We start from the raw sequence: 26850 nt of genomic DNA on the forward strand, positions 1-26850 counted from the left end.
ATTGACAAAATTCTCTGTTTTTTTAAATTCATATGCGAAAATTGGATCAGTGAAATCATAGTATTCATTTCTCTAGTTCTTTCTGTTTTAATATAATGTTGAAGAAGGTAGCCATAATAAAAGTGTTAGAAGACAATGAACAAATTTACAAATCATCAGTATCCTCATCAAACTACTACTTCTGTCTTTTGGGGTTGTTAAGACCTGAGATAGTCTTCATTATATAAAAGCAGATATAATGATATAAATGCAGCACATCTCATTCACAGTCTTTGAACATCCATAAACAAGACCTTCCGTTCCTAACTCATGTGATGTCATATCTTTCAGATGATTTCAGTAGAAAGGGTGATTGAATATACAGATCTGGAAAAAGAAGCATCCTGGGAATACGAGAAACGCCCACCACCATCCTGGCCCCAGGAAGGAGTGATCGTCTTTGACAATGTGAACTTCTCGTACAGCTTAGATGGGCCTCTGGTATTGAAGCACCTGACAGCACTCATTAAATCAAGAGAAAAGGTTTGTTTTAGCCATTTGCCTCTTTTTTTTTTTTTTTTTTTTGCTGTGTGGATGCTGATTAGATCAGTCCCTCAGGCGGGACCAGGACAAGCTCTTGAAAAAGAGACTAAATGAGGGGGCTTCCCTGGTGGTGCAGTGGTTGAGAGTCCACCTGCCGATGCAGGGGACCCGGGTTCCTGCCCCGGTCCGGGAAGATCCCACATGCCGTGGAGCGGCTGGGCCCATGAGCTATGGCCGCTGGGCCTGTGCGTCCGGAGCCTGTGCTCCGCAACGGGAGAGACCAAGACAGTGAGAGGCCCGCGTACCGCAAAAAAAAAAGAGAGACTAAATGAGAACAGACATGGTGGCAGGAAGCTCCCCGCACCTCCCCCTCCAGCTTCAAGTCCTGATGTATACACACCCCCTGCACTCGGGTCGTGTGTAGGTGCTCCCAGTGTCTCATGTCCTCCCAGCTTCCAGTGCGCACGCTGCCCCTGGACCTCAGAGACCCTTCCCTTCTGTCGTGTGGCTGGTGAAAGTCTCCTCATTTTCTGAGTCAACTCTCAGTCATCTGCTTGTCTGAGACCCTCTATTCTTCCTCAGCGTCTTCTACGTAATGAAAGTGACAGATGAATGGGTAAACAAATGTGCTATATCCTTAACAATGAAATATTATTCAGCCTTAGCAAGGAGTAAAATTCCAATCTATGGATAATCCTTGAGGACATCAGGTTAAATGAAATAAGTTAGACATAAAGGGAACAAATACTGTATGATTCCACTTATATGAAATATTATTCAGTCTTAAAAGGAATAAAATTCCAACTTATGGATAAACCATGAGGACAACAGGTTAAATGAAATAAGTCAGACATAAAGGGAACAAATACTGTATGATTCCACTTATATGAAATATTATTCAGTCTTGAATAAAATTCTAACTTATGGATAAACCTTGACAACAGGTTCAATGAAATAAGTCAGACATAAAGGGAACAAATACTGTATGATTCCACTTATATGAAATATTATTCAGTCTTAAAAGGAATAAAATTCCAACTTACGGATAAACCTTTAGGACAACAGGTTAAATGAAATAAGTCAGACGGAAAGGGAACAAATACTGTGTGATTCCACTTATATGAGGTTCCTAGAGTCGTCAAATCCATGAAGGCAGAAAGCAGGATGGTGGTCACCAGAGACTGGGTAACGGGAATTGGGTGTTGTTGTTTAATGGGTACAGAGTTTCTTTGTTACAAGGGAGAAAATATTCTGGAGGGACAAGAACATGAATGTACTTATCACTAAACTGTCCACTTAAAAATGGTTCAGTTGGTAAATTCTATGTTATCTGTATTTGACCACAATTAATTGGTGGCATCTGTGGCACGCTTTGTCATGGTGGGTCTGTATCTCACAGAACCTTGAGGCTCCTTAAAATCGGAGAGCATCTTGTTTTCATCTCTTGTTTCCCCCAAATTGGCATTCTACAGGGCACAGAGAGGGTGCTGAGGAACTGCTGGCTGGGAGAGTGAGTGCGTAACATGTACAGGTGTGAGCGACCAGTAACCAAAATACACACACAAGACAACTGCGCAAACAACTGATTACCTAGAGTGTTAAATACTTGAAGAACTGCTCTTTAAAACTTTCCACCCCAGACCCATCTAGTGGACTATAGCCATAATTTAATGAATGATACCCTTGTGGTGGGAAAGAATATTCAACTTAATGCCCAAATGATACCCAGGGAGCAGCTTCAGTTAGTCACACAGCAAAAGCTGGCTTCTAATTATTTCCAGTTTCACCATAGGTTGGGAAGAAGGTGAGGATTGCTGTGTCGAGAAAACATTCACTGCAGCTCTGATGCAATCCTGTCCCTGAGGACTCTGTAGGCCATGCTTGCTTACTCACCGACCACGTGTCCATCATATTTCCTGTTTGATACATAATTCTGTTAATTTGCACATATCTTAAGTCATATTTTTTGGCTTTTGGGGAAATTTATCTAAGAAACTCTGCAGTAGAACTTAGGAACATGACATATGTGTATTCTTCTATCTTAAGATCCCCAAGTCATAGGATTAGCTGAGCTTGAAAATGTTTTTGGGAAAATTGAATCTGGAGACTGAATTAATAACTGTCGTAACGTGACTTTTTATTTATATCTTGATCCACTCACAGTATCACCGTTAGCTTCATTTCTGTGTTTGGAGATTATACCCGGGTAGAATAGTCATGAAGCCATTTCACTCCCTCTGTGTACATCCCGGGGTTCCTCTCCTGTGCACCTGCCCCAGCCCCTGTTGCTCTGGGACACCCCTTTGGTGTTGGATTTGATTGAGAGAGGCTGCTGCAGGGGAGGATGTGGGAGTGAGCCGGGCCAGCAGAAGTGGAGCTTTATTCTCTTTCCATCCTTTCCTCTGCTGTCCCAATTTCTGGAAGTTTGAGTAAATGGGAAAAATGAATAGGCACTATGCAGGTTTCTAATTCATGGAAGAAATAGCAAGTGAAAATAAAGACCCAAAATGAGGTAAATAGCACCCTACGCTTCCTGGTTAGATTCTGAACACTGGCTGCATTTTTCATTTAGATGATTTTGTGGTTGATTTGATCACGAGAGTACTGGGCCATTTTCAAGCCTTTTCCAGCTCTAGAGGTGGATTGATTTTGGTTTGTTCTTTTTTTTTCTTGCTCAGAGCTATTACTTGAATGATACATCCTTACAGATGCGTACTAGACCTCGCTATAATGTGCAGAAATATCAGTTTGCTACGCTTTTTCCTCTTTTACATAATATTTCCACGGCAACCCCTCCCCTCACTCCCAGATTGTCCCACTTCCCCTGCAGGCTTCCTAATTCCTTGTGACTCAGACTGTGGTGCCCGGGCCAGCAGCACCTGCATCGCCTGGAGCGTCTTAGAAATGCAGAATCTCAGGCCCAGCCAGACCTACTGACTCAGCATCGCCTTTGAGGGAGACCCCCCAGTAAAGATTTTCTCCAAGTGTCTTTGCTTTTAGGAATGTAAACTTAACTGGTAATGGTGACACTCTCCTCAGGCAATTGGTAAAACCCTTTGGTGACCTGGAAAAGACTTTCAGATTATAGTTTCGATAACGGAATGGTAGAAATAGCCTAAGCCGGGTTTTCTTTGAGTTGCTTTTTTCTTACTCTTCCAACTGGAGTGTTGCACTTCCATTCCTGTGGCCATAAGCAGCCTTCGGTGTCACTGCCGTATCTACGCCGTTTACCAGGAGTCTACAAATGTTCCAATTTGCATAGATGAATCAGCTTCAGTACAGCTAATAGCATAGGAATATACACACATTCTCACAGACACAGTTCTCACCTGTGTTCTGACACAGTTCTCACCTGTGTTCTGATGTGTGCTGATTTACATATGAGAACACCCAGAAATACAGGCATACCGCTGTTTCTTTGGGGTTTTTGCGTGTGTGTGTGTGTGTGTGTGTGTGTGTGTTTTGTTTGTTTGTTTGTTTTTAAATAACAAGTCAAACATTTGTTGCAACCCTGCATTGAGCATGTCCATCAGCACCATTTTTCCTACAACATTTACTCACTTCGTGTCTCTTTGTCACAGTTTGGTAATTCTTGGAATATTTTAAACCTTTTCATTATAATTATATTTGTTATGGTGAACGGTGATCAGTGTTCTTAAGCTTACTACAACCCAGTGAAGGCCCAGATGATGGTTAGCCTTTTTTAGCAGTAAAGTGTTTGACATTAAGTATGTACATTCTTTTTTAACATAATTCTGTTGTACATTTAGTATGCTACAGTATAGTGTAAACATAACTTTTGTATGCACAGAGGAAGAAAAATATTCACATGACTTGCTTTATTTTGTGATAGTCCCATTTTTGTGGTGGTCTGGAACCAAATCCATAGTATGTTCAAAGTCTGCATGTACACAGAACAGATGACCCATATGTATATATACCCTCTAGGACCTGCTTGTATGCAGAAAGTGTCCCATCTATATTATATAAATTAGGATTTACCATATCATACAAAATGGCTACAAATGTAAATCAACTAAAGCCACTTTTCTTTCAGTTAATCTCTATAAAGATAAATTATATTTTGAAATTCGATTATTGTTTTTACAGACTAAGATTCGAAACTTTGGAGGTATTTAATGAGAAAATATATCAAGTTACTGTTGTATAATCAGTGCTCAGAGGGGTTTAGTTCTTCTCTGTTTAAAGCCATGAGTTTTTAAAATTTACTGAATTAATTTACAAATGATTGAAAGCATATCTTAGGCCCCCATCTGTATTTAGATTTATAAATAGAGATGAAATCATCTCTTGGGAAGCTCCCACCAGGGAATTTGTAGTTGGGAAGCTCATTGGTAAAAAAAAAAAAAAAGGCCAGTTTCTGCATACATGTTTGAATTCAGACAGCTAAAATCCAGTTTTTACAATACAGTTTCATTCCTGACCAGCATTTTACCTGCATTATATTGATTCTTCGATCTTATTGTTAATGCACTTAATTTCTCTCTGCTTTGATTTTAATAACTTGACCGATACGTGACATGTATCTTTCCAAGGTATTAATTGGTTTGTAAAATGCCTTTTGAAGTTCTCAGATGAAAGGTCCCATATAAATAGCAAATGTTATTTGTTTTGTTGTTGTTGATCTCATTATGTGTATTTTGCCTACTGGATACTGCCTTTTAAGACAATGAGACCTGCATTTTACAATTTTAAGGTGTTTCCTTTCAAGATAGAGCATTATTAAGGTATTTCTTATCAGGAAGTGATTTTGTTTGTCTGGCAAAGAATACTTCCCCTTAAATGATAGACTCTGGGATCCTGAATTCTTGTTTGTGTATAATACTTCTTACTTGACTTGTTGACATCTCTGTAAAATTGCTCACATAATTCTCAATGTTCAGAATAGCCAGACACTAGGAGTACAACTAATTTAAAAGCTGACTGCTAATTGAACACATGGGAAACTGCTGTTGTTTCACTGCCAGTAGACTGATTCTGTTATTTTTAATTCTTCCTTGGACCAGGGGGTCTTAACCAGGGACATTTGTCAATGTCTGACATTTTTGGTTGCCGCAATCTCGGGGGTGCTCCTGGTATCTAGTGGGCAGAATCCAGGGATACTGCTAAATATACTAGAATACACAGGACATCCCCCATTCCCCAACGAAGAATTATCTTTCCCAAAATTTCAACAGTGCCACAGTTGAGAAACTTATAGACCACACTCTGTACAGAACTTTTAAAATTCATCTTCAACAACCAAGGGTTTTCCTAGGTTTGTTGCATATTGTGAATTCTTAATCCCTCCTGGATCTCTTTATAGGTTGGCATTGTGGGAAGAACAGGAGCTGGAAAAAGTTCCCTCATCGCTGCCCTTTTTAGATTGTCAGAACCTGAAGGTAAAATTTGGATTGATAAGATCTTGACAACCGAAATTGGACTTCACGATTTAAGGAAGAAAATGTCAATCATACCTCAGGTATGCACTTCAGAGCATTGACACATATTCTTTTAATACGGCACCTAAGTTTAATGTCTTTCAATTTGATTGCTTTTTTAACATTGGATGAAAAGGTTGATCCTTTTTCCCCCAACAGAGCATATTTTTAACTTCAGGGATTTTCAACAGATATTTTCATCAGATACCTGGTTTGGTTTGTTTGTTTGTTTGTTTGTTTTTGTGTGCCTGTGATTTAATAACTTACCCAGACAGATTTCTGGATTCAGACTTTCTCAGGTACCACAATTTTATCCACTGATAACCACATAATTCTGAAAAAAAATAAGTGGTTTGTTTAACATGTGAGCAGTTTGTGTAGGGAAACATGAATTTTAAGTGTCTTAATGATGGAATTATGCTGTAGGAAATAAGCTACCTTTTTAAAGGTGATTATCTCCCTGGAGTACTTTCCGTGAAACTGTGGGGCTTTGAGAATTACAGCATGTATATATGCTTTGGAGAGACTTTTAGAATTCAGCCATAAGTAAGTGATTTTAATCAGACAGGCAGTACGGAATAGTGAGGAAGAACACGGGACATGGAATTCCATCTCTGTGCACCTCAGTTTTCTCTCTCTTTCGAGGCAGCTAACAGGACCAACTCATCGAGCTGTTGTGAGGACGAAATAGGTTAGTGTGTGTGGAGTGCTTCCCGTAGACCCCATACGTGGTTTCTGTGATGGTGGAGCGTTGCATTGGGCTCTGATTCTGTTTTCTTTTTTTCCACTTCTTAAATAAGTATGGTTTTCAGGGAGTGTTTGATTATTTGCACAATAGAAGCTCCTGTCATTCCTTATGTTTCATCCACACAAAATAATTCAGAGAACTTTTATTGAGCAATTACTATCCTCCACATATATACCCAAGGGCAACATAGGCCCTGTGCCTTCATCTTCTATCCTGCTTTCTGCTTTGATAAACTTGCTGAGGTTTTTTTTTTTTTTTTACTTTGGATTATTTTTTCTTTTTTTCTTCAATTTTTGAATTTTAGTTTTTTTATACATCAGGTTCTTATTAGTCATCAATTTTATACACATCAGTGTATACATGTCAATCCCAATTGCCCAATGCATCCCACCACCACGCCCACCCCCTGCCACTTTCCCCCGTTGGTGTCCATATGTTTGTTCTCTACATCTGTGTCTCAATTTCTGCCTTGCAAACCGGTTCATCTGTACCATTTTTCTAGGTTCCACATATATGCGTTAATATACTATATTTGTTTTTCTCTTTCTGACTTACTTCACTCTGTATGACAGTCTCTAGATCCATCCACGTCTCCACAAATGACCCAATTTCGTTCCTTTTTATGGCTGAGTAATATTCCATTGTATATATGTACCACATCTTCTTTATCCATTCGTCCGTCGATAGGCATTTAGGTTGCTTCCATGACCTGGCTATTGTAAATAGTGCTGCAATGAACATTGGGGTGCGTGTGTCATTTTGAATTATGGTTTTCTCTGGGTATATGCCCAGTAGTGGGATTGCTGGGTCATATGGTAATTCTATATGTTTAGTTTTTTTAAGGAACCTCCATACTGTTCTCCATAGTGGCTGTTTCAATTTACACAACAGTGCAAGAAGGTTCCCTTTTCTCCAAACCCTCTCCCTCATTTGTTGTTTGTAGATTTTCCGATGATGCCCATTCTAACTGGTGTGAGGTGTTACCACATTGTAGTTTTAATTTGCATTTCTCTAATAATTAGTGATTTTGAGCAGCTTTTCATGTGCTTCTTGGCCATCTGTATGTTTTCTTTCGAGAAATGTCTATTTAAGTCTTCTGCCCATTTTTGGATTGGGTTGTTTTTTTAATATTGAGCTGCATGAGCTGTTTATATATTTTGGAAATTAATCCTTTGTCCGTTGATTCATTTGCAAATATTTTCTCCCATTCTGAGGGTTGTCTTTTTGTCCTGTTTATGGTTTCCTTTGCCATGCAAAAGTTTTGAAGTTTCATTAGGTCCCATGTGTTCATTTTTGTTTTTGTTTCCATTACTCTAGGAGGTGGATCAAAAATGATCTTGCTGTGATTTATGTCAAACAGTGTTCTTCCTATGTTTTCCTCTAAAGAGTTTTATAGTGTTTGGTCTTACATTTAGGTCTCGAATCCATTTTGAGTTTATTTTTCAGTATGGTGTTAGGGAGTGTTCGAATTTCACTCTTTTGCATGTAGCTGTCCAGTTTTCCCAGCACCACTTATTGAAGAGGCTGTGTTTTCTCCATTGTATATCCTTGCCTCATTTGTCATAGATTAGTTGACCATAGGTGCGTGCGTTTATCTCTGGGCTTTCTATCTTGTTCCATCAATCTATGTTTCTGTTTTTGTGCCAGTACCATATTGTCTTGATTACTGTAGCTTTGTAGTATAGTCTGAAGTGAGGGCGTCTGATTCCTCCAGCTCCATTTTTTCCCCTCAAGACTGCTTTGGCTATTCAGGGTCTTTTGTGTCTCCATACAAATTTTAACATTTTTCATTCTAGTTCTGTAAAAAATGCCATTGGTAATTTGATAGGGATTGCATTGAATCTGTAGATTGCTTTGGGTAGTATAGTCGTTTTCACAATATTGATTCTTCCAATCCAAGAACATGGTGTATCTCTCCATTTGTTGGTATCATCTTTCATTTCTTTCATCAGTGTCTTATAGTTTTCTGCATACAAGTCTTTTGTCTCCCTAGGTATGTTTATTCCTAGGTATTTTCTTCTTTCTGTTGCAGTGGTAAATGGGAGTGTTTCCTTAATTTCTCTTTCAGATTTTTCATTATTAGTGTATAGGAATGCAAGAGATTTCTGTGCATTAATTTTGTATCCTGCAACTTTACCAAATTCATTGATTAGCTCTAGTAGTTGTCTGGTGGCATCTTTAGGATTCTCTATGTATAGTATCATGTCATCTGAAAACAGTGACAGTTTTACTTCTTCTTTTCCAATTTGTATTCCTTTTATTTCTTTTTCTTCTCTGATTGCCGTGGCTAAGACTTCCAAAACTATGTTGAATAATAGTGGTGAGAGTGGACATCCTTGTCTTGTTCCTGATCTTAGAGGAAATGCTTTCATTTTTTCACCATTGAGAATGATGTTTGCTGTGGGTTTGTTGTAGATGGCCTTTATTATGTTGAGGTAGGTTCCCTCTATGCCCACTTTCTGGAGAGTTTTTAACATAAACGGGTGTTGAATTTTGTCAAAAGCTTTTTCTGCATCTGTTGAGATAATCATATGGTTTTCATTCTTCAAGTTGTTAATATGGTGTATCACATTGATTGATTTGCGTATATTGAAGAATCCTTGCATCCCTGGGATAAATCCCACTGGATCATGGTGTATGATCCTTTTAATGTACTGTTGGATTCTGTTTGCTGGTATTTTGTTGAGGATTTTTGCATCTATGTTCATCAGTGATATTGGCCTGTAGTTTTCTTTCTTTGTGACATCCTTGCCTGGTTTTGGTATCAAGGTGATGGTGGCCTCATAGAATGAGTTTGGGAATGTTCCTTCCTTTGCAATTTTTTGGAAGAGTTGGAGAAGGATGGGTGTTAGCTCTTCTCTAAATGTTTCATAGAATTCACCCGTGAAGCCATCTGGTCCTGGACTTTTGTTTGTTGGAAGATTTTTAATCACAGTTTCAATTTCATTACTTGTGATTGGTCTGTTCATATTTTCTATTTCTTCCTGGTGCAGTCTTGGAAGGTTATACCTTTTTAAGAATTTGTCCATTTCTTCCAAGTTGTCCATTTTAGTGGCATAGAGTTGCTTGTAGTAGTCTCTTGGGATGCTTTGTATTTCTGTGGTGTCTGTTGTAACTTCTCCTTTTTCGTTTCTAATTTTATTGATTTGAGTCCTCTCCCTCTTTTTCTTGATGGGTCTGGCTAGTGGTTTATCAGTTTTGTTTATCTTCTCAGAGAACCAGCTTTTAGTTTTATTGATCTTTGCTTTTGTTTTCTTTGTTTCTATTGCATTTATTTCTGCTCTGATCTTTATGAATTCTTTCCTTCTGCTAACTTTCGGTTTTGTTTGTTTGTTCTTCTTTCTCTAGTTCCTTTAGGTGTAAGGTTAGATTGTTTATTTGAGATTTTTCTTGTTTCTCGAGGTGGGCTTGTATCGCTATAAACTTCCCTCTTAGAACTGCTTTTGCTGCATCCCATACGTTTTGGATCATCATGTTTTCATTGTCATTTATCTCTAGATATTTTTTAATTTCCTCTTTGATTTCTTCAGTGATCTCTTGGTTATTTAGTAACGTGTTGTTTAGCCTCCATGTGTTTGCGTTTTTTACGTTTTTTCCCTTGTTAATCATTTCTAATCTCGTAGCGTTGTGGTCAGAAAAGATGCTTGATATGATTTCAGTTTTCTTAAATTTACTGAGGCTTGATTTGTGACCGAAGATGTGATCTATCCTGGAGAATGTTCTGTTCACACTTGAGAAGAAAGTGTAATCTGCTGTTTTTGGATGGAATGTCCTATAAATATCAATTAAATCTATCTGGTCTATTGTGTCATTTAAAGCTTCTGTTTCCTTATTTATTTTCATTTTGGATGATCTGTCCATTGGTGTAAGTGAGGCGTTAAAGTCCCCCACTATTATTGTGTTACTGTCAATTTCCTCTTTTATAGCTTTTAGCAGTTGCCTTATGTATTGAGGTGCTCTTATGTTGGGTGCATATATATTTATAATTGTTATATCTTCTTCTTGGATTGATCCCTTGATCATTATGTAGTGTCCTTCCTTGTCTCTTGTAACATTCTTTATTTTAAAGTCTATTTTATCTGATATGAGTATTGCTCCTGCAGCTTTCTTTTGATTTCCATTTGCATGGAATATCTTTTTCCATCCCCTCAGTTTCAGTCTGTATGTGTCCCTAAGTCTGAAGTGGGTGTCTTGTAGACAGCATATATATGGGTCTTGTTTTTGTATCCATTCAGCAAACCTGTGTCTTTTGGTTGGAGAATTTAATCCCTTCTCGTTTAAGGTAATTATAGATATGTATGTTCCTATGACCATTTTCTTAATTGTTTTGGGTTTGTTTTTGTAGGGCCGTTTCTTCTCTTGTGTTTTCCACTTAGAGAAGTTCCTTTAGCATTTGCTGTAGAGGTGGTTTGGTGGTGCTGAATTCTCTTAGCTTTTGCTTTTCTGTAAAGCTTTTGATTTCTCCATCAAATCTGAATGAGATCCTTGCTGGGTAGAGTAATCTTGGTTGTAGGTTCTTCCCTGTCATCACTTAAAGTATATCATGCCACTCCCTTCTGGCTTGTAGAGTTTCTGCTGAGAAATTAGTTGTTAACCTTATGGGAGTTCCCTTGTATGTTATTTGTCATTTTTCCCTTGCTGCTATCAATAATTTTTCTTTGTCTTTGATTTTTCCCAGTTTGATTACTATGTGTCTTGGTGTGTTTCTCCTTGGATTTATCCTGTATGGGACTCTCTGTGCTTCCTGGACTTGAGTGGCTATTTCCTTGCCCATGTTAGGGAAGTTTTCGACTATAATCTCTTCACATATTTTCTCGGGTCCTTTCTCTCTCTGTTCTCCTTCTGGGACCCCTATAATGCGAATGTTGTTGCGTTTAATGTTGTCCCAGAGGTCTCTTAGGCTGTCTTCATTTCTTTTCATTCTTTTTTCTTTATTCTGTTCTGCAGCAGTGAATTCCACCATTCTCTCTTCCAGGTCACTTATCCGTTCTTCTGCCTCAGTTATTCTGCTATTGATTCTTTCTAGTGCATTTTTCATTTCAGTTATTGTATTGTTCATCTCTGTTTGTTCTTTAATTCTCCTAAGTCTTCGTTAAACATTTCTTGCATCTTCTCGATCTTTGCCTCCATTCTTTTTCCGAGGTCCTGGATCATCTTCACTATCATTATTCTGAATTCTTTATTGGAAGGTTGCCCATCACCACTTCATTTAGTTGTTTTTCTGGGGTTTTATCTTGTTGCTTCATCTGGTACATAGCCCTCTCTGCCTTTTTATATTGTCTATATTTCTGTGGATGTGGTTTTTGTTCCACAGGCTGCAGGATTGTAGTTCTTCTTGCTTTTGCTGTCTGCCCTCTGGTGGATGAGGCTATCTAAGAGGCTTGTGCAGGTTTCCTGATGCAAGGGACTGGTGGTGGGTAGAGATGACTGTTGCTCTGGTGGGCAGAGCTCAGTAAAACTTTAATCTGTTTGACTGCTGATGGTTGGGGCTGGGTACCCTCCCTGTTGGTTGTTTGGCCTGAGGCAACCCAACACTGGAGCCTACCTGCGCTCTTTGGTGGGGCTAATGCCATACTCTGGGAGGGCTCACGCCAAGCAGTACTTCCCAGAACTTCTGCTGCTAGTGTCCTTGTCCCCACAGTGAGCCACAGCCACCCCCCGTCTCTGCAGGAGACCCTCCAACACTAGCAGGTAGGTCTGGTTCTGTCTCCCCTGGCATCACTGCTCCTTCCCCTGGGTCCCAATGCACACACTACTTTGTGTGTGCCCTCCAAGTGTGGAGTCTCTGTTTCCCCCAGTCCTGTCGAAGTCCTGCAGTCAAACCCCACTAGGCTTCAAAGTCTGATTCTCTAGGAATTCCTCCTCCTGTTGCCGGACCCCCAGGTTGGGAAGCCTGACATGGGGCTCAGAACCTTCACTCCAGTGGGTGGATTTCTGTGGTATAAGTGATCTCCAGTCTGTGAATCACCCACCCAGCAGTTACGGGATTTGATTTTCCTGTGATTGTGCCCTTTCTACTGTCTCATTGTGGCTTCTCCTTTGTCTTTGGATGTGGGGTATCTTTTTTGGTGAGTTCCAGTGTCTTCCTGTCGATGAGTGTCCAGCAGCTAGTTGTGATTCTCGTGTTCTTGCAAGAGGGAGTGAGAGCACGTCCTTCTACTCCGCCATCTTGGTTGAGGGCTGGGTTTTTTTTTTGTTTTTTTGTTTTTTTTTTTAATACTCTACAATCATCAGGCCACCAAGGGAAGCTGACTAAAACATGTACCTTCTTGAGGTGAGAACCACAGAGAAGAGACACGATCAAAGAGCCAGGCAAATGTACTTCCTGGAATGTGGGTATAATGAGCTCTGAAATGCCTGGTTAGTAGGAAGCATATAGAATACGGCACCCAAAGGAAGTAGAATGTGGACTTGTGTCTTATGACTGAGTTCAGGTGTTGCTACCTACCCCTGGCCTCCAAAATACCTGGAATTACTCTAAGTACTTTTGAAATGAAGACAATCCTGTTAGATCACAATGATATGCCATCTCACACCCTTTATGATGGCTGCTGTTTAAGAAAAATTAGAAACCAAAAAATAAGTGTTGGTGAGGATGTGGAAAAATGGGAATCCTTGTGCATGGCTGGTAGAATGCAGAATGATACAGTGACTGGAAAACACTGTGTAGTTTCCTAAAAAAAGTTAAACATAGAATTATTATATGATCCAACAATTCTAATTTATGGTATAAACCCAAAAGAATTGAGAAGGGAATGTTACAGAGATATCTGTACATGCATGTTCATACCAGGATTATTCGCATTAGTAAAGAGGTGGAAGCACCCCATGGTCCATTGACGGATGGATAAACAAATGTGGTATATATACAATGGAAAGTTATTTGGCCTTAAAAAGAAAGTAGATTCTGACACATGCTACAGCATGGTTGCACCTTGATGACATTATGCTCAGTGAAATGAGCTAGTCACAAAGGACAAATACTACTTACATGAAGTACATACACTAGTCAATTCATGGGGACAAGAGGTAGAATGGTGGTTGCCAGGAGCTGCCAGGACAGGAGAGCGGGGAGTGGGGAGTTGTGGGGGGTTTTTTGTTTGTTATTTTATTTTTTTACATCTTTATTGGAGGAGTTGTGGTTTAATGGGTACAGAGTTTCAGGTTTGCAAGATGAAAGGGGTTCTGTAGCTGGATGGTGGTGATGGCTTCAACAATGTGAAGGTATTTATTAATACCACTGAACTGTATACTGAAAAATGGTTAAAGTGGTAAGTTTTATATGTATTTTACCACAAGTAAAAGAATATTATGTATATAATGATATATCTGTTTTATTATATATCATTTATTATGTATATAATGGTTTCCCTTTTAGGAAAAATGGAAAGAAATTTTCAGCATGTAGAATCCCTGGATTTGATGATTCCCTCTGGCTATTAGATTGGTGGCTTAGTGATTAATGTAGAAAATAAATGATTTTAGATTCCCAACTTTTAAATTTTGATTGTACCCATCTCTGAAATGGGCCAAATGAGATTAGTTTGCAGAAATAATGAGCATGTCTGTAAAGTGCTTTTAAGTTCTTGGATGAAAGGAATGTGAAACGTGCCCTGCATTACTTTTAATGCTTCTTAATAAGAAAAGTTGTATGCTTGTGTACATAAAAGAACTCTGTAAATAAAGAAATAATATTAGATGACTCTTGGCTCTGCCGGTAATGTTTTGGAAGCACATCTGAGCAAAGACTATAAACATACCTTGACATCACCAGGTTTTGGTTCTGTTCCATCGGTTTCCACCCTACTTTTCTGAGTATGCTCTATGTATGCACTCCGGGGAGTGTGCTTACAAAACAGTGCTGAGCTTTGTATCCATGTAGGTGAAGATCACCAACCATTGTAAACACAGAACCCTTTTTTTTTTTCACTTTATATCCCTTTGTCTCTGAGGCGCAATGCTAGTTGATTAAAGAGAGAGTGTTTGTGTAACGGCTCCCAGGAAATCATTCAGGAGGCAGCCAGGGACAGAATGGTTAAGAGTGTAGACTGAGTGTCAACATGACCCACTTTTTTTTTTTTTTTTTTTTTTTGCGGTACGAGGGCCTCTCACTGTTGTGGCCTCTCCCGTTGCGGAGCACAGGCTCCGGACGCGCAGGCTCAGCGGCCATGGCTCACGGGCCCAGCCGCTCCGCGGCATGTGGGATCCTCCCGGACCGGGGCACGAACCCGTGTCCCCTGCATCGGCAGGCGGACTCTCAACCACTGCGCCACCAGGGAAGCCCCTGACCCACGTTTTTATTCCTGCTTTGCCTCATACGAATGTGGGGACTTGATGAAGTCACTTGGCTTCCGAGTTTCAGTGTCCTCGCCTTTAAACTAGGTCTAGGAATTAATGTCACATGGATTTGTTGTGAAGATGTGACTGGATGAGAAAATGTTCGTGGCCCATACCTGGGTTGTGGGAACGCTCAGTCAGTAGTAACTATAAATATTCTTAAGGACTGGGGCACTGGCCTTTTAGGTATTATTTCTATAAGACTAACCCATTATGGAAAGGCTTTGTTCTTTTCTGTTTAATGTTTTTGTTCTTTCATTTCTGTTTATGTTTTTGCGGTCCTTGGTGATTTTCATTACATTTATTTACTGCTTATAACATAAACCACGTTATTTATATAAATTTAAAGAGTGAAGCCAAAGAAAAAAATCAACACAGTAGCAGTTTTAGGGGAAAAGCATAGCCGCGAAAAATCTACGTAATGTGTTTTCTCCAGGGAACAAGAGGAAAGAATATTACTTTCTTTGTTCTTTTGATTTCTGGCGCCCCTCCTACCAGGTTCTGTCCTGACTACCTCCCTGTACCCCACTCATACTTCCCGTCCTCCACCAAGACCTCCGGCATTTTTTCTCAGTCCTCCCCACGTTCTCGACTATTTTCTTCCTCTCCTTGAGGACAGGGACTGTGCTCTCATTTCTGTTGCTCTAGTGCTTGTTGCAGGCCCTGACAAGTTGCACGAGTTTTAATAGGAATTCCTAACATTTGTGGAATCCTTAACACGTTTTAGCCTCTTTCTCTACCATCTCCCACCTAATCCTCACAATGTTCTAGTTCTCCTCATCGGACAGCTTTAAAAACTGAGGCACTGTGAGCTTAACCCACTTATCAAGTCAGCGGCAGAGCCTGTATTCAAATTTATTTTAGGGAGATTCTCAACTCCAGAGCCTGAGCAGCTAACCACTCTGCTGGTGACTTCAACATGCTGTTGACTGCAGTCACAGTAGAACTGCTTCGTATCATGATTTCATGTACACACACACACACACACACACACACACACACGGGAATAAAAATTTCAAAAAATATTATTTCTCTTGTGCCCTGCCCTCTAATATTTTCTATTATATCCCTTCTATGCTAGTTAATATAAATGATAAAATGATGGTCACAAGGCACAAAATGGACTGATCCATTGGATGCACCTGCAGTTTGACAAACACCACCCCTCACTGTCCCCCTGTTGGGCTGGCCTCCTGGTCATTGTTAGCATTACACCAGGAGCTTCACTGTTGTTCCAGATTCTCACAGGAGCCCCGCAGCGTTATCCCCATTTTACAGTAAGGGAACTGAGTCTTGGGAAGATGAATAACTTACCCTGAGTCTAATTGCTAATAAGCAGTAGAATCAGAACTGTCTGACTGCAAATACATATATGTATATTTCAATATATGTTTGTTGTACTGAATGATGTTTTCGTTTGATATTTTACCCACTTTTTTTTTTACTACCACCCCACTAAAAAGGATTCCCAAAACCATCACAAAAGTTAACAAGTGCAGAACAAAGCTGAAAGATACTTCTCCTAGTGCTATGTCCCGCTTTTGGACAGTATCAATTTAGAAACACATTTATTCATTTATATGTCATGGGGTAATGTGTGTCAGGAGACGATACTCAAAATCTTAACTGCAAAAAGCTTGCATCCCTCTTCTCCTAAAATGCGTAGGAAGGAGTGTTGCTTATGTCTGCACGCCGTAATTTGGGGAATGTTAGAAACTGCGAGCAGATTCTGCAGATTCAGGGAACCCAGGGAGCCCAGTCCTGCTTCTTGGAGTTGCTCCGCTTTGGTGGGCCAGGCCCACGTCCTCTCCCCTGGCTCCCTGCTCTCTGTGATCCTGGGTGCAGCAGCGAGCTTCTGGGCTGAGATCTCTCTCCCAGGCTCATCTCCATCCCTGTTGACCTCACTGTGAGCAGGTTAGAATTGGAGGAGATGTGATAGTACCAAGACCTGCATAGGAACCAGAGGCAGGGGAGTGGTGACATAGACAATCAATCCTTGAGTCCTGGATGGAACTTTCAAAAGCAAATACTATATTCTTAATAAGGTACTCCTCAGCTGGTGTTCACAGTTTCAGGAATAAGCAAAAAAATGAAAGCACTTCCGAAATAATTTCCTTAAACAGAACAGGTAGCAGAAATGTACATGGCATTTGTGCTCATGATATGAAGTAGTTAAGTTTGTTAGAGAGAACAAGGTTAGATTATATTCAGGGAGCAGATTGCTTATCTGAAAGGATCTGGAAAAATGGATTTCAAAACCTCTTTGGATGATCTCTACACCTAGAGCCCTTTATCCTATTGGCACAAAGAAAATGTTTTCAGTTGAAGAGGGCTTCCATGCAAATTCAGTATTTATGATTGCAGCCCAAGGGTTGACACAGATCAGCAGCCCTCATCATTCTCATGATTAAACAGATTCATTTTTTATATTTAAAAGTTTTCTTTTCTCAATCAGATCAACAGCTAGGTATTTTTTTAATACAGTCCAGTCTACTCTTTTGCTATTTCTGTTCCCTGAGTTTTCTTCAGTAGGTTGAAGAACGTGAACCAGAGCTGTCTCTCTGACTTCTCGCTGATTACCTGGTTTTCTTTCCCTTTTTTTCTTGTTGAGAACAAAACTGAAAGAGAGAAGAGGTGGCTCTGCTGTTACTAGTAAAGAAATACAACTGGATTCTAGCCTAATGCAGTCGGCCCTTTGTTTCTGACACTGAAGTCTTCATTAAATCCCTTGGAACTGCTCCCTGGAGCCCCTGAAAGAGGACTTTACAGGACTTAAATTCTTTTTCCTTTGTTGGAGAACAATGTCCTTTTCTCCTGAATATGGATGATGATCAGTTCATTCAGAGGCTACAGGATTTAGAAAAAAAAAAAAAAAAAAGAAACCAAAATGTAAAGTGACTTCAGGTGATTCTCTTATTCTTGAAACAGGGAGATGGGCTTCCCCTTAAGAAAAGTCCTTAGATTAGAAATGAGGACATAGCTTTAGGACTGGAGGAAACAGCAGCAGTAGCTACTTCTTTTTTTTTTTTTTTTTTCTTTTAAATCAAAGTATGGTTGATTTACAATGTTGCATTAGTTTCAGGTGTACAGCAAAGTATACATTCAGTTTTACATATATATATTTAGCAGTAGCTACTCTACATATACTTTAGTAGAGGGCAGTTTCCTGGTTTGGGACTGAAATGATTAGGGTAAGGATTGTGCTTTATCCTCCCACGTTTGTAACCACTTGTACAGTTTTTGTCTTGGTCCCAGGGCATTTTAACCCTCTGAAGGTTAGTGAGTAGGATTTCTTTGTAAGATAATGAGAGGCTTGTCTTCCAGCAGTGTATACAAAAGGTCCAGTAAGACTGCAGTTTTCAGTCTTACAGTTGTGTCGAGGGATTATCAATTTACTATATTAAATACTCTGATTCAGAGTGGCCAATTTTGTGTTACACGCCTAATATGAACTCGTGTTATGTTAGTAACAAGGAAAAAATTACCACTGAATATGGCACAAAGGGTTACATGTAAAAAGTATCAACTTGAAACCTTGATGAAAAACAGGTTTGAAACGAATGCTTCATTTAAAATACTACGTTGAACAAGAGCATCTGTTTTTGACTGTACTGTGCCACCTCTTATTAAGTGAGGTTTAGTTGTGTCCCTTCAGAAAAAAATATTCTTAGGCTAATAAATTTAGCATATATTTACATGGAGTTTGTATATCCTGCCATAAATCTCTACACTGAAGTGTTCTGCATGCAAACATTTTTACAACACTTACTTATACAATTAGTATATTAGCTTCATTGCTTCCAGGTGGATACTTTTAAATAATAATATCTATCAGAAATGATCATTAATTTGACCCTTATCTGCCCTTGCAGTCTGTGTCTACTGTGAGCATTTTATTACCTTTTGTAGATAATATAATGTTTTCTTATTTGGCAAGTGGATGAAAGAAGAATGAGCAGAAACCAAAATGAACACCATGCATAAAACACGTTGACATATTAAAACAGACATTGTTCACAAATTGCCTGCTGGCTTTAGAGAAAAATACAGCTTCAGTCAGTTAATGTTTTAGTAAATCATTCTTTTCATTCAACAAGTTTTGGTTGAAATTTTACTGATTTTGAAATATATATTGGGCATGTCATAACAAAGAGAAATATTCTTGTATAGAAAACAGTTTTCTTCCATCTAGTGCTGCTAAATAAAGAAGTGAAATTGTCAAATAGATCCTTTTAGACTGACAGTACAGACTTAAGTGGGCACCCTCTCGGCCCTTAAGGCCTACAGAGTGTCTGAGGGCTCTGTTTAAAGGTTAGCATAATCCAAGTTCAGGCGTTGGTCAGGGGTTCAGAAATGAGGGACTCCTCTTCTGCACAGAATTCCGTTTCAGTCCCCTAGTCTTTGGAGAGACTCATGCCCTTCAAAGAGTTTCCTAAAGAGAAGATGGTGAGGAAAGTGACAATAGAGAGAGGCCCTGATTATGAAATAGGTGATTGAACTTTACTTATTTATTTATTTATTTTATTTTTGCCTGCGTTGGGTATTGGTTGCTGCACACGGGCTTTCTCTAGTTGCGGCGAGTGGGGGCTACTCTTCATTGCGGTGCACAGGCTTCTCATTGCGGTGGCTTCTCTTGTTGTGGAGCGTGGGCTCTAGGTGCTCGGGCTTCAGTAGTTGTGGCTCGCAGGCTCAGTAGTTGTGGCTCGCGGGCTCTACAGCACAGGCTCAGTAGTCGTGGTGCATGGCGCACGGGCTTGTGGGATCTTCCCGGACCAGGGATCAAACCCGTGTCCCCTGTATTGGCAGGCGGATTCTTAACCACTGCACCACCAGGGAAGCCTGTGATTAAACTTTAAGTGAGGTCCCTGTGACTGCTCTCTTGAACCACCAAAACTGCACTTCACAGACGTGCTAATACTGTGAGCCCTTTGATTGTTCAAGGGAGGAAGAAAGGTCTGTCTTTTAAAAAGAGAGCAATTTATTTCATAGATTAGCTTAAGTAATGACTCTGGAGTGTACTAAGAAAACCAGGTAGGCACTTCATCAAAAAAACTTAGACCTCTTACCACATGTGAATTTGGTCTACAAGAAGAACCTGAAGGAAAAAATGTTCAGGTTGTACAAGACCTGTTGGCCAAACAAATGGTCCCGTTGTTACTATAAGCAGATACCCTGTCTCACTTCTCCCAGTTGGGCTAAATCCAATTAATTCCTAAACCTGGCATCTTTCAGCCCCTTTATCTCCTCAAACACCAGTCCTTGAAGAGTCCCTCATTTTGGGCCTCAGAGTAGCATCCTGCCCATGGTTTAGAGCCTTAAGTGGTGAATGTGGAGAAGAGTCAAGTAGAGGGTGGAATACTGGGGACCAGCCTTCCGTCTTCTGGCCACATCGTTAGTGTAAACCTCATGGACACAGATAAAAGAAGAAAAATCGTCTGGCTTATTAGAATCTTAGAGTTGATAATTACAAAGAATAAAAAACTTTTTTATAAAACTCTGAAGTAGAATGATAGTTATTCCCCTGACAAGGAACTTGGGTCTTGGGTTTTTCAGTTCAGTTCAGTAATCATTTTGAAACATCGTGTGACCGGTGATTTCAGTGCTTTTGGAGTGTATCAGCCACTTGATCAACTTTGTGCAAAGAAAGCTGCCTTTATAATGTCTTCGATTTTGGATTTTGCTTAGGCATGCATCTTTTCCGTGGCACACCCTGTGTTTTCATGCATTTCTGCCTCACCAGACTTAAAACTAAGACAATAGGGAAAGAACATACTGGAGGTTCTCTGAGTGTCATTCTTCTTGGCTAAGGAAAAGAAATGTCTGTCTTCTTTCTTCTCAGGCCTTTGTCAAGTGAGGAAGAATAGTCCAGCCCCAAGACCATTGGGCTCTTCTCTGTTGCCAATAGTCTTGTGCCCTGGCTTACTAGAGCCTTGAAGAAAACTTAAATGGCCTACATGAGTTTACATACAAGATTCTCTCTTGAAACCCAGCAAGAGGCATATATTTGCAGAGTGATTTCCTTGTGGTTCCTCCTGAAGCAGATGAATAGGAAGAGCTATTTAAATCAAAATAGTTTCATTATGCCACAGGTCACAGTGGGTTTCAGGTCATCCTGGCCTTGCAGTTAATAATGAGGTTCTGTGAGGCATGTAATCCTGATGCACTGGTGAGAGAACATGGGGATCAGCTGATGCCTAATCAGAGGCCAAATCCTCATGAACCAGAGGTGCCACAGGCCCCAGTAGCTGACATTCTCTTTGCACATATGGAGATGTTCCATTCACACATGTGGAGAGATTCCCTATCCCTGAAGGCTGTTTTAGGAATGAAGAAAATATTCTAGTTCAAATGTGCAAATATTTAGCAATTCTGCTTTGAGCCACAAACTTCCACTAATCATGCTCTTGGCATTTTCCAGTATCCTACCAGGATTGGCAGTTAACTTATAATAGCTCTTGATGTAACCTTCCTCAAATAATTATATCCTCTTTCCTTTTTGTTTGTTTCTGTTTAAGTAGATATTACCAGGAAAGCATTTTTTTTTTTTAAAAAATCAACCCTTTCTTTCTCTTCTTCCATTTCTTCTTCAGGTGATACACTTCAACACTTTCTTCTGTTATTAGTGTTCAGTGGTCTGGAAGGCATTTTGGAGCACATTTTATAAAATGGAAAGTTAATAGAGATAAAATTTTGTAAAGAGGCATTTGCAACCTTATTACTAATGATTATAGTGAATTTTTCTTTTGTATTTTAATTATTTTCTGTAAGCATTCGTGTAAAATGAAAATAAGCTACAGTAATAACATTCCCTATTTTGTGGCATTTAGGAACCTGTTTTATTCACTGGAACAATGAGGAAAAATCTGGATCCCTTTAATGAGCATACGGATGAGGAACTGTGGAATGCCTTAGAAGAGGTAATTTATAAAATGTAATTAATTTGTTAACATCAATATATATGGATGGACATTTATAGCATTGCAGGTAACTAAGGGGAGCTTATAGGTTTAACTGACTTTGTTTACCTCCTAGGAGAATACTGATGACGTGGTGCAGTTAAAATGTGTGTACTGATGACGATGAAAACCAACAACATAATGCTTCATGCTTTTTAGCTTTTGCCCTAGAACCCAAAGCAACTAGATCGATTATTTTGTCCTTAGCAGAGCACTAATTAGAAGTTAAAATTATGGGTTTTAATTCTAATAGTGACCTAGTGAATTAATTATCCTAATTACCCTGCAACATTCATTTTATTCCTCTGGTCTTAGGGAACATCTACTAAGTGGAGATAATAATAGTTTTTCATTATTAACTGAAAGATAATTGAACTCATACTAATAACATGCTGTGAAGTTTTAGAAGAAAAATTTTATAAAGGTGAACTGTACATTTGGAATGTGATAATAATTATTAATTAGCAATCATGTCATTTTAATGCTGCAGCATGAATGCAGGTGACAGAAGCCTGGCCCTTTCACTCAGTTTTTATATGGATAAGTTCATTTCTAGAGGATTTTCTCTCATTTGTGTAGTGTTTCACTTTGGACCACTTCTTTGAATTTCCTTACTCTTGCATGAAAAGGATTTTGAATGGTAGGGTGCTGATGGTTTGTATATTTTAATACGAATTATTCTGTGCATGTGCCCTAGTTCTGAAAATTGATTCTAAGCTACTGATGGCAGAAACTATATCTAGACTTCTAAACCATACACAGGTTTTTAATTCCTCATACAACCTAGCACAGTCTTTTGCTTTTAGAAAGTAAATACTTAATAAACAGTTACTGAATATTTGCTTGATCTCTTCATTTCAGAAAATTGTGGCTTGTTTATTTTTTTTTAATTGCGTTTGGATTGTTGTTGTTTTTGTACAAATCCCAGTGACCAATTGCTCACATTGTTGTTGTTTTGAATTTGTACATTTTGTCATTTAGTGTCACCTCTCCAAGGTTAGCTGTGAAATCTGCAGTTTATATGGATGCGCTTGGGCTCTGAGCAAGCTGATTCGGCCCTACAGTTTTTCCTGCCAGTAATTCTGGTTTCTGAAGGCAGATTATCTTTGGCAGTTAAAAGTTGGTTTGTTTTTTTTTTTTTAATCTTGTAGTACAGTTTAATCTTATAACAATCCACTGCTTTAAACAACATCTATACCCATAGTCTGGGGAAAATAAAACTTTATGTTGTGTCCTGTTTTTCATGAGTTTTCATTCACTATGAAACATTAATGAAATGGAAGTAAGTACCCTTGACTGGTCTAGTATGGTGTTAAACTTGGCAAAGAAGCATCCCCCAAATAGGCTCAAGGTTTACTGTGGTACAGTTTGTCATTGTTTGAATTTTTTTTTTTTAAACCTTTAGACCTTCCAACATGGTAAAGTGCTGATGAGATTATGTCTCTAGAGAACCATACTTCCCACAATAATAAAAAAAATTTTTTTCCCTGTAGTGTACTGACTCCTATCAGCCCTAAAGATCCTGTTTAGATCACATTGGGAGAAATAGCTTTATTTTTTGAGAGACTTCCTTAACTAATCCCTAGGTGGGGTTTCTGGTGGATGTCATGTGGCAGTGATGGGGGACACTGAGGTCTTTCTGTCCTGAGTTGACTCTACCATCTTTCTCAGTGAATGCTACTTGGAAGGAGCTCTTCCCATCACCTGGCTGTACATGTAAGATACACAAGAAGTCCTGAGGACTTCAAAGCTCTAATGTCTAAAAGGCGTGTCTCCTTCATTAGTAGTTCATTTAGGAAAATGTCATTCTTCTTTCTGTATCCACAGGTACAACTTAAAGAAGCCATCGAAGATCTTCCTGGTAAAATGGATACTGAATTAGCAGAATCAGGATCGAACTTTAGTGTTGGACAGAGACAGTTGGTGTGCCTAGCCAGGGCTATTCTCAGGAAAAATCGTATATTGATTATTGATGAAGCCACAGCAAATGTGGATCCAAGGTATGGAGCTGAGGTCCATGAAACTTGGAATCTGAATTTTAAATGTGGTAAATGGGAAACATTTAATGTTGCTGAGAAATGTTCTAAGTGCTCTCTTTTCCCCACAGATATCTCTTGATAACATTAATTGCAGGAAACAAAGGAAGAAATCAAGACCTGTTATATGGTGTTAATGTTATTAGGCATCCTAAGAGAGCTAGATTCCTAAATCCAGCTTCTGATAGTTTCAAGTAATTTCGAGGGAAGACTGTCTTACATTGTTTTATGAAAAATCTTCTAAGGAGACTTTCTATACTCAGTTTTTGAAGAGCAATATTGTGTCTTAAAGTATTGATTTTTTAAAACATTATAAAAATATGTGATTTTTTTTTGAGTCTTAAGTCTGCTACTTCTATCTTTACTGAGCTAAATTCAACTTCTTTGTTTCCAGAACTGATGAGTTAATACAAAAAAAAATACGCGAGAAATTTGCCCAGTGCACTGTGCTAACCATTGCACACAGATTGAACACCATTATTGACAGCGACAGGATAATGGTAAGACCCTCACCTGTGGAATATCAGTCATTCCCAATTATGTTCAGTTTTGTCAATGTATCCTTCCTTAGAAAATGTGATAGGAACCTCCAATAAGTTCATTTTCTCTTAAGTTTTCCTCTCATTCCTGACAGTAACTCAAGTACTTACCTATACTTTCAGAATGTGCTATTAAATAATGTATCCAGTAATTGCATATTTTCATATTAAAAGTTTATTTGAAATGTTATTTTTCATTAAGATGGCCAACCACGAAAATACTCCAAATCCAAGACACAGCTTCATATTTCAGTGTTCTAGAACACAGTCATTTTTCCTTTGTCAGTTATTTTTTCAGATTTTTAGATTCCCTTAATCAAAAAATTAGCCTTTCATTTAGACTGCCAAGAGGTTGTTGGGTAAAGTTGCAGAATTTCTCAGCTGTTGGGACTTTCACAAGATTTTCTGTCAGAGGGGAGTCTATGAGAAGAAAGGCCTAGTGAGAAAAAGAAAGTATTTCAACAGAACGGGATTTAATTTAGGAAATTTTACTACATAGGAATTGGAGGCATGGGAAAATGAAAGTGAACACTGTGTAAGTAATGTTAGGAAGCAACTATCTAGGACAGATCTGCAGACCTAACTAGCAAGTCTCTTTCACAATAGATCTAGGCACTGCACACATAGCCGACTCCAAGCTTTGGTCTCTGTATATCTGTCTAGTATCTTCCTTCCAGATTTGATTGGCTCTGTCTTTCTTAGTAATTTAATGTTTATTTATGTAGCTTTATTTCCTTCCTTCCTCCCTCTTTTACTTTTCTCTCTCTTCTTCCTTTCTCTCTCTTTGTCCTTTCCCTCTGTTGCTTGTTGAGTGTCAATATATCTTAGGGTGTGGCTTTATAAAATGATAAGATAATCATCCCTCAAAGGAAAAACCTTTGACTGCAAAGAAGCCCAAAAGAATGCAAGTTATTTTCAGGCTAACCCCCAGCCTGTGGCAATGAGCTGGTTTTACTCATCTTACAGATGATAACTGTTGTCACAAGGTACCACTATATCCAGTGATCTTGATTAGTGATGAAGTAAACAGATAAAGAAAGCCTGCACAATTCATAAGAGGCAACAGATGCAGTTAACTAGTGATGTTGATGGTCCATACTAAACAGGTGATAGTAATATACGATCAGTAATACCCAAAGTCCCTTGTGTCCATGATAATGGAGGTGTGTCTTTTGACTTCTTGGGCGGTTTCTGGAATATCACCTCCCATGCTACTTCACGTGCATTGCCAGGTGGGATCCTCAGTGGGGGAACTGACCAGTTTGTCAGCGCTGAAGCAGCGCCATTAGCCTCACTTCCCCGAGCTGGACATGCACAGGAGTGAGCTCTGGGGAGGCAGACGACAGGAGTGGGGCATCCCCAACCAAAGGGCTGCTCTGGGCTCCAAGCAGTGTGTCTGGTCATCTGGACTAGGACATCACAGTAGGAAGCAGGCCCCACTGGCAGTCTTCTGTGCGGGACCAGGTGACATTCCAAGATTGTAGGACAATGACACTTAGAAACCAGGAACGTTGTTTAGCATGGATCATCCTTAGTCCCTCATTTTGTGTTCTTGAATGCTAATTGGAAAAGTATCCTTTTATTTCTGTTCTTTACTTTTCGATTTGTTGGTCTCATGTCTCAGCACTGTATTTTCCAGACTGTCCCTCAAAGCATCTTTCTTCCACAAGAAATGAACGATGCTGTGTAGTTTACCTATTTCAAGCCCTTTGTCAGTATTTCGAGGCAGCAGCAGAATGGTGGCTTGATCTCCATCCAGTTCAGTTGGGGGATCCACTGAATTTAATCATTGCTCCTAAATGTAACCTGGAGATTAATTTTTGGGTTTTGGTATTACAGCATTTATGGTAGCTGGTTTCTTTTATTCTCTAATTATTAGAAATACTGTCACCGTGGAATATATGATGGGTTAAAGAAGCAGTGAGAAGGGACAGAATTTGCAGACATGTCAGCTGGTCACTCCTAAATCTTATCCATCAGCACTTGATCCACAGGTGTGAACATCTGTATCACCTTAGCCAATCAGTTTTGTTGCCGTTATCAAAATATGTCCATTTGTTTAATGCTTTATGGACCAGTATATTCTGGTAAATTTCTGTAATCTCAAATTTGTCTCCGTTTTTCTGAACAAATCCTTAACATGGTTTACAAAGTGGTTTACAGCTCGGCCCCTCCCCACCTTTCTAGTTTTGTCTCACTCTGCTCTTTCCTTTAGAGCTAAAACCACATTGATGGTCTTTCAGTTCTCCAAATGCGGTTTTCACTCTCCCT

General features: G+C 39.3%; 1 protein-coding gene across 3 annotated transcripts in view; it reads left to right on the forward strand.

The window, feature by feature from the left end:
* LOC307065002 (ATP-binding cassette sub-family C member 4) overlaps positions 1–26850 on the forward strand; it is a gene marked incomplete at both ends in the record, with an annotated part of 215197 nt that overhangs the window by 172285 nt on the left and 16062 nt on the right. For all 3 annotated transcript variants that reach the window (XM_079721739.1, XM_079721737.1, XM_079721738.1), the window contains 5 exons: positions 331–522; positions 5849–6004; positions 21876–21965; positions 23832–24004; positions 24435–24540. In XM_079721739.1, the coding sequence (XP_079577865.1) occupies positions 331–522; positions 5849–6004; positions 21876–21965; positions 23832–24004; positions 24435–24540 (717 nt within the window). The remainder of the gene's footprint in view (positions 1–330; positions 523–5848; positions 6005–21875; positions 21966–23831; positions 24005–24434; positions 24541–26850) is intronic.

Source organism: Hyperoodon ampullatus (genome assembly GCF_949752795.1).
Source record: "Hyperoodon ampullatus genome assembly, chromosome: 16".
NCBI classification, from domain to species: Eukaryota; Metazoa; Chordata; class Mammalia; order Artiodactyla; family Ziphiidae; genus Hyperoodon; species Hyperoodon ampullatus.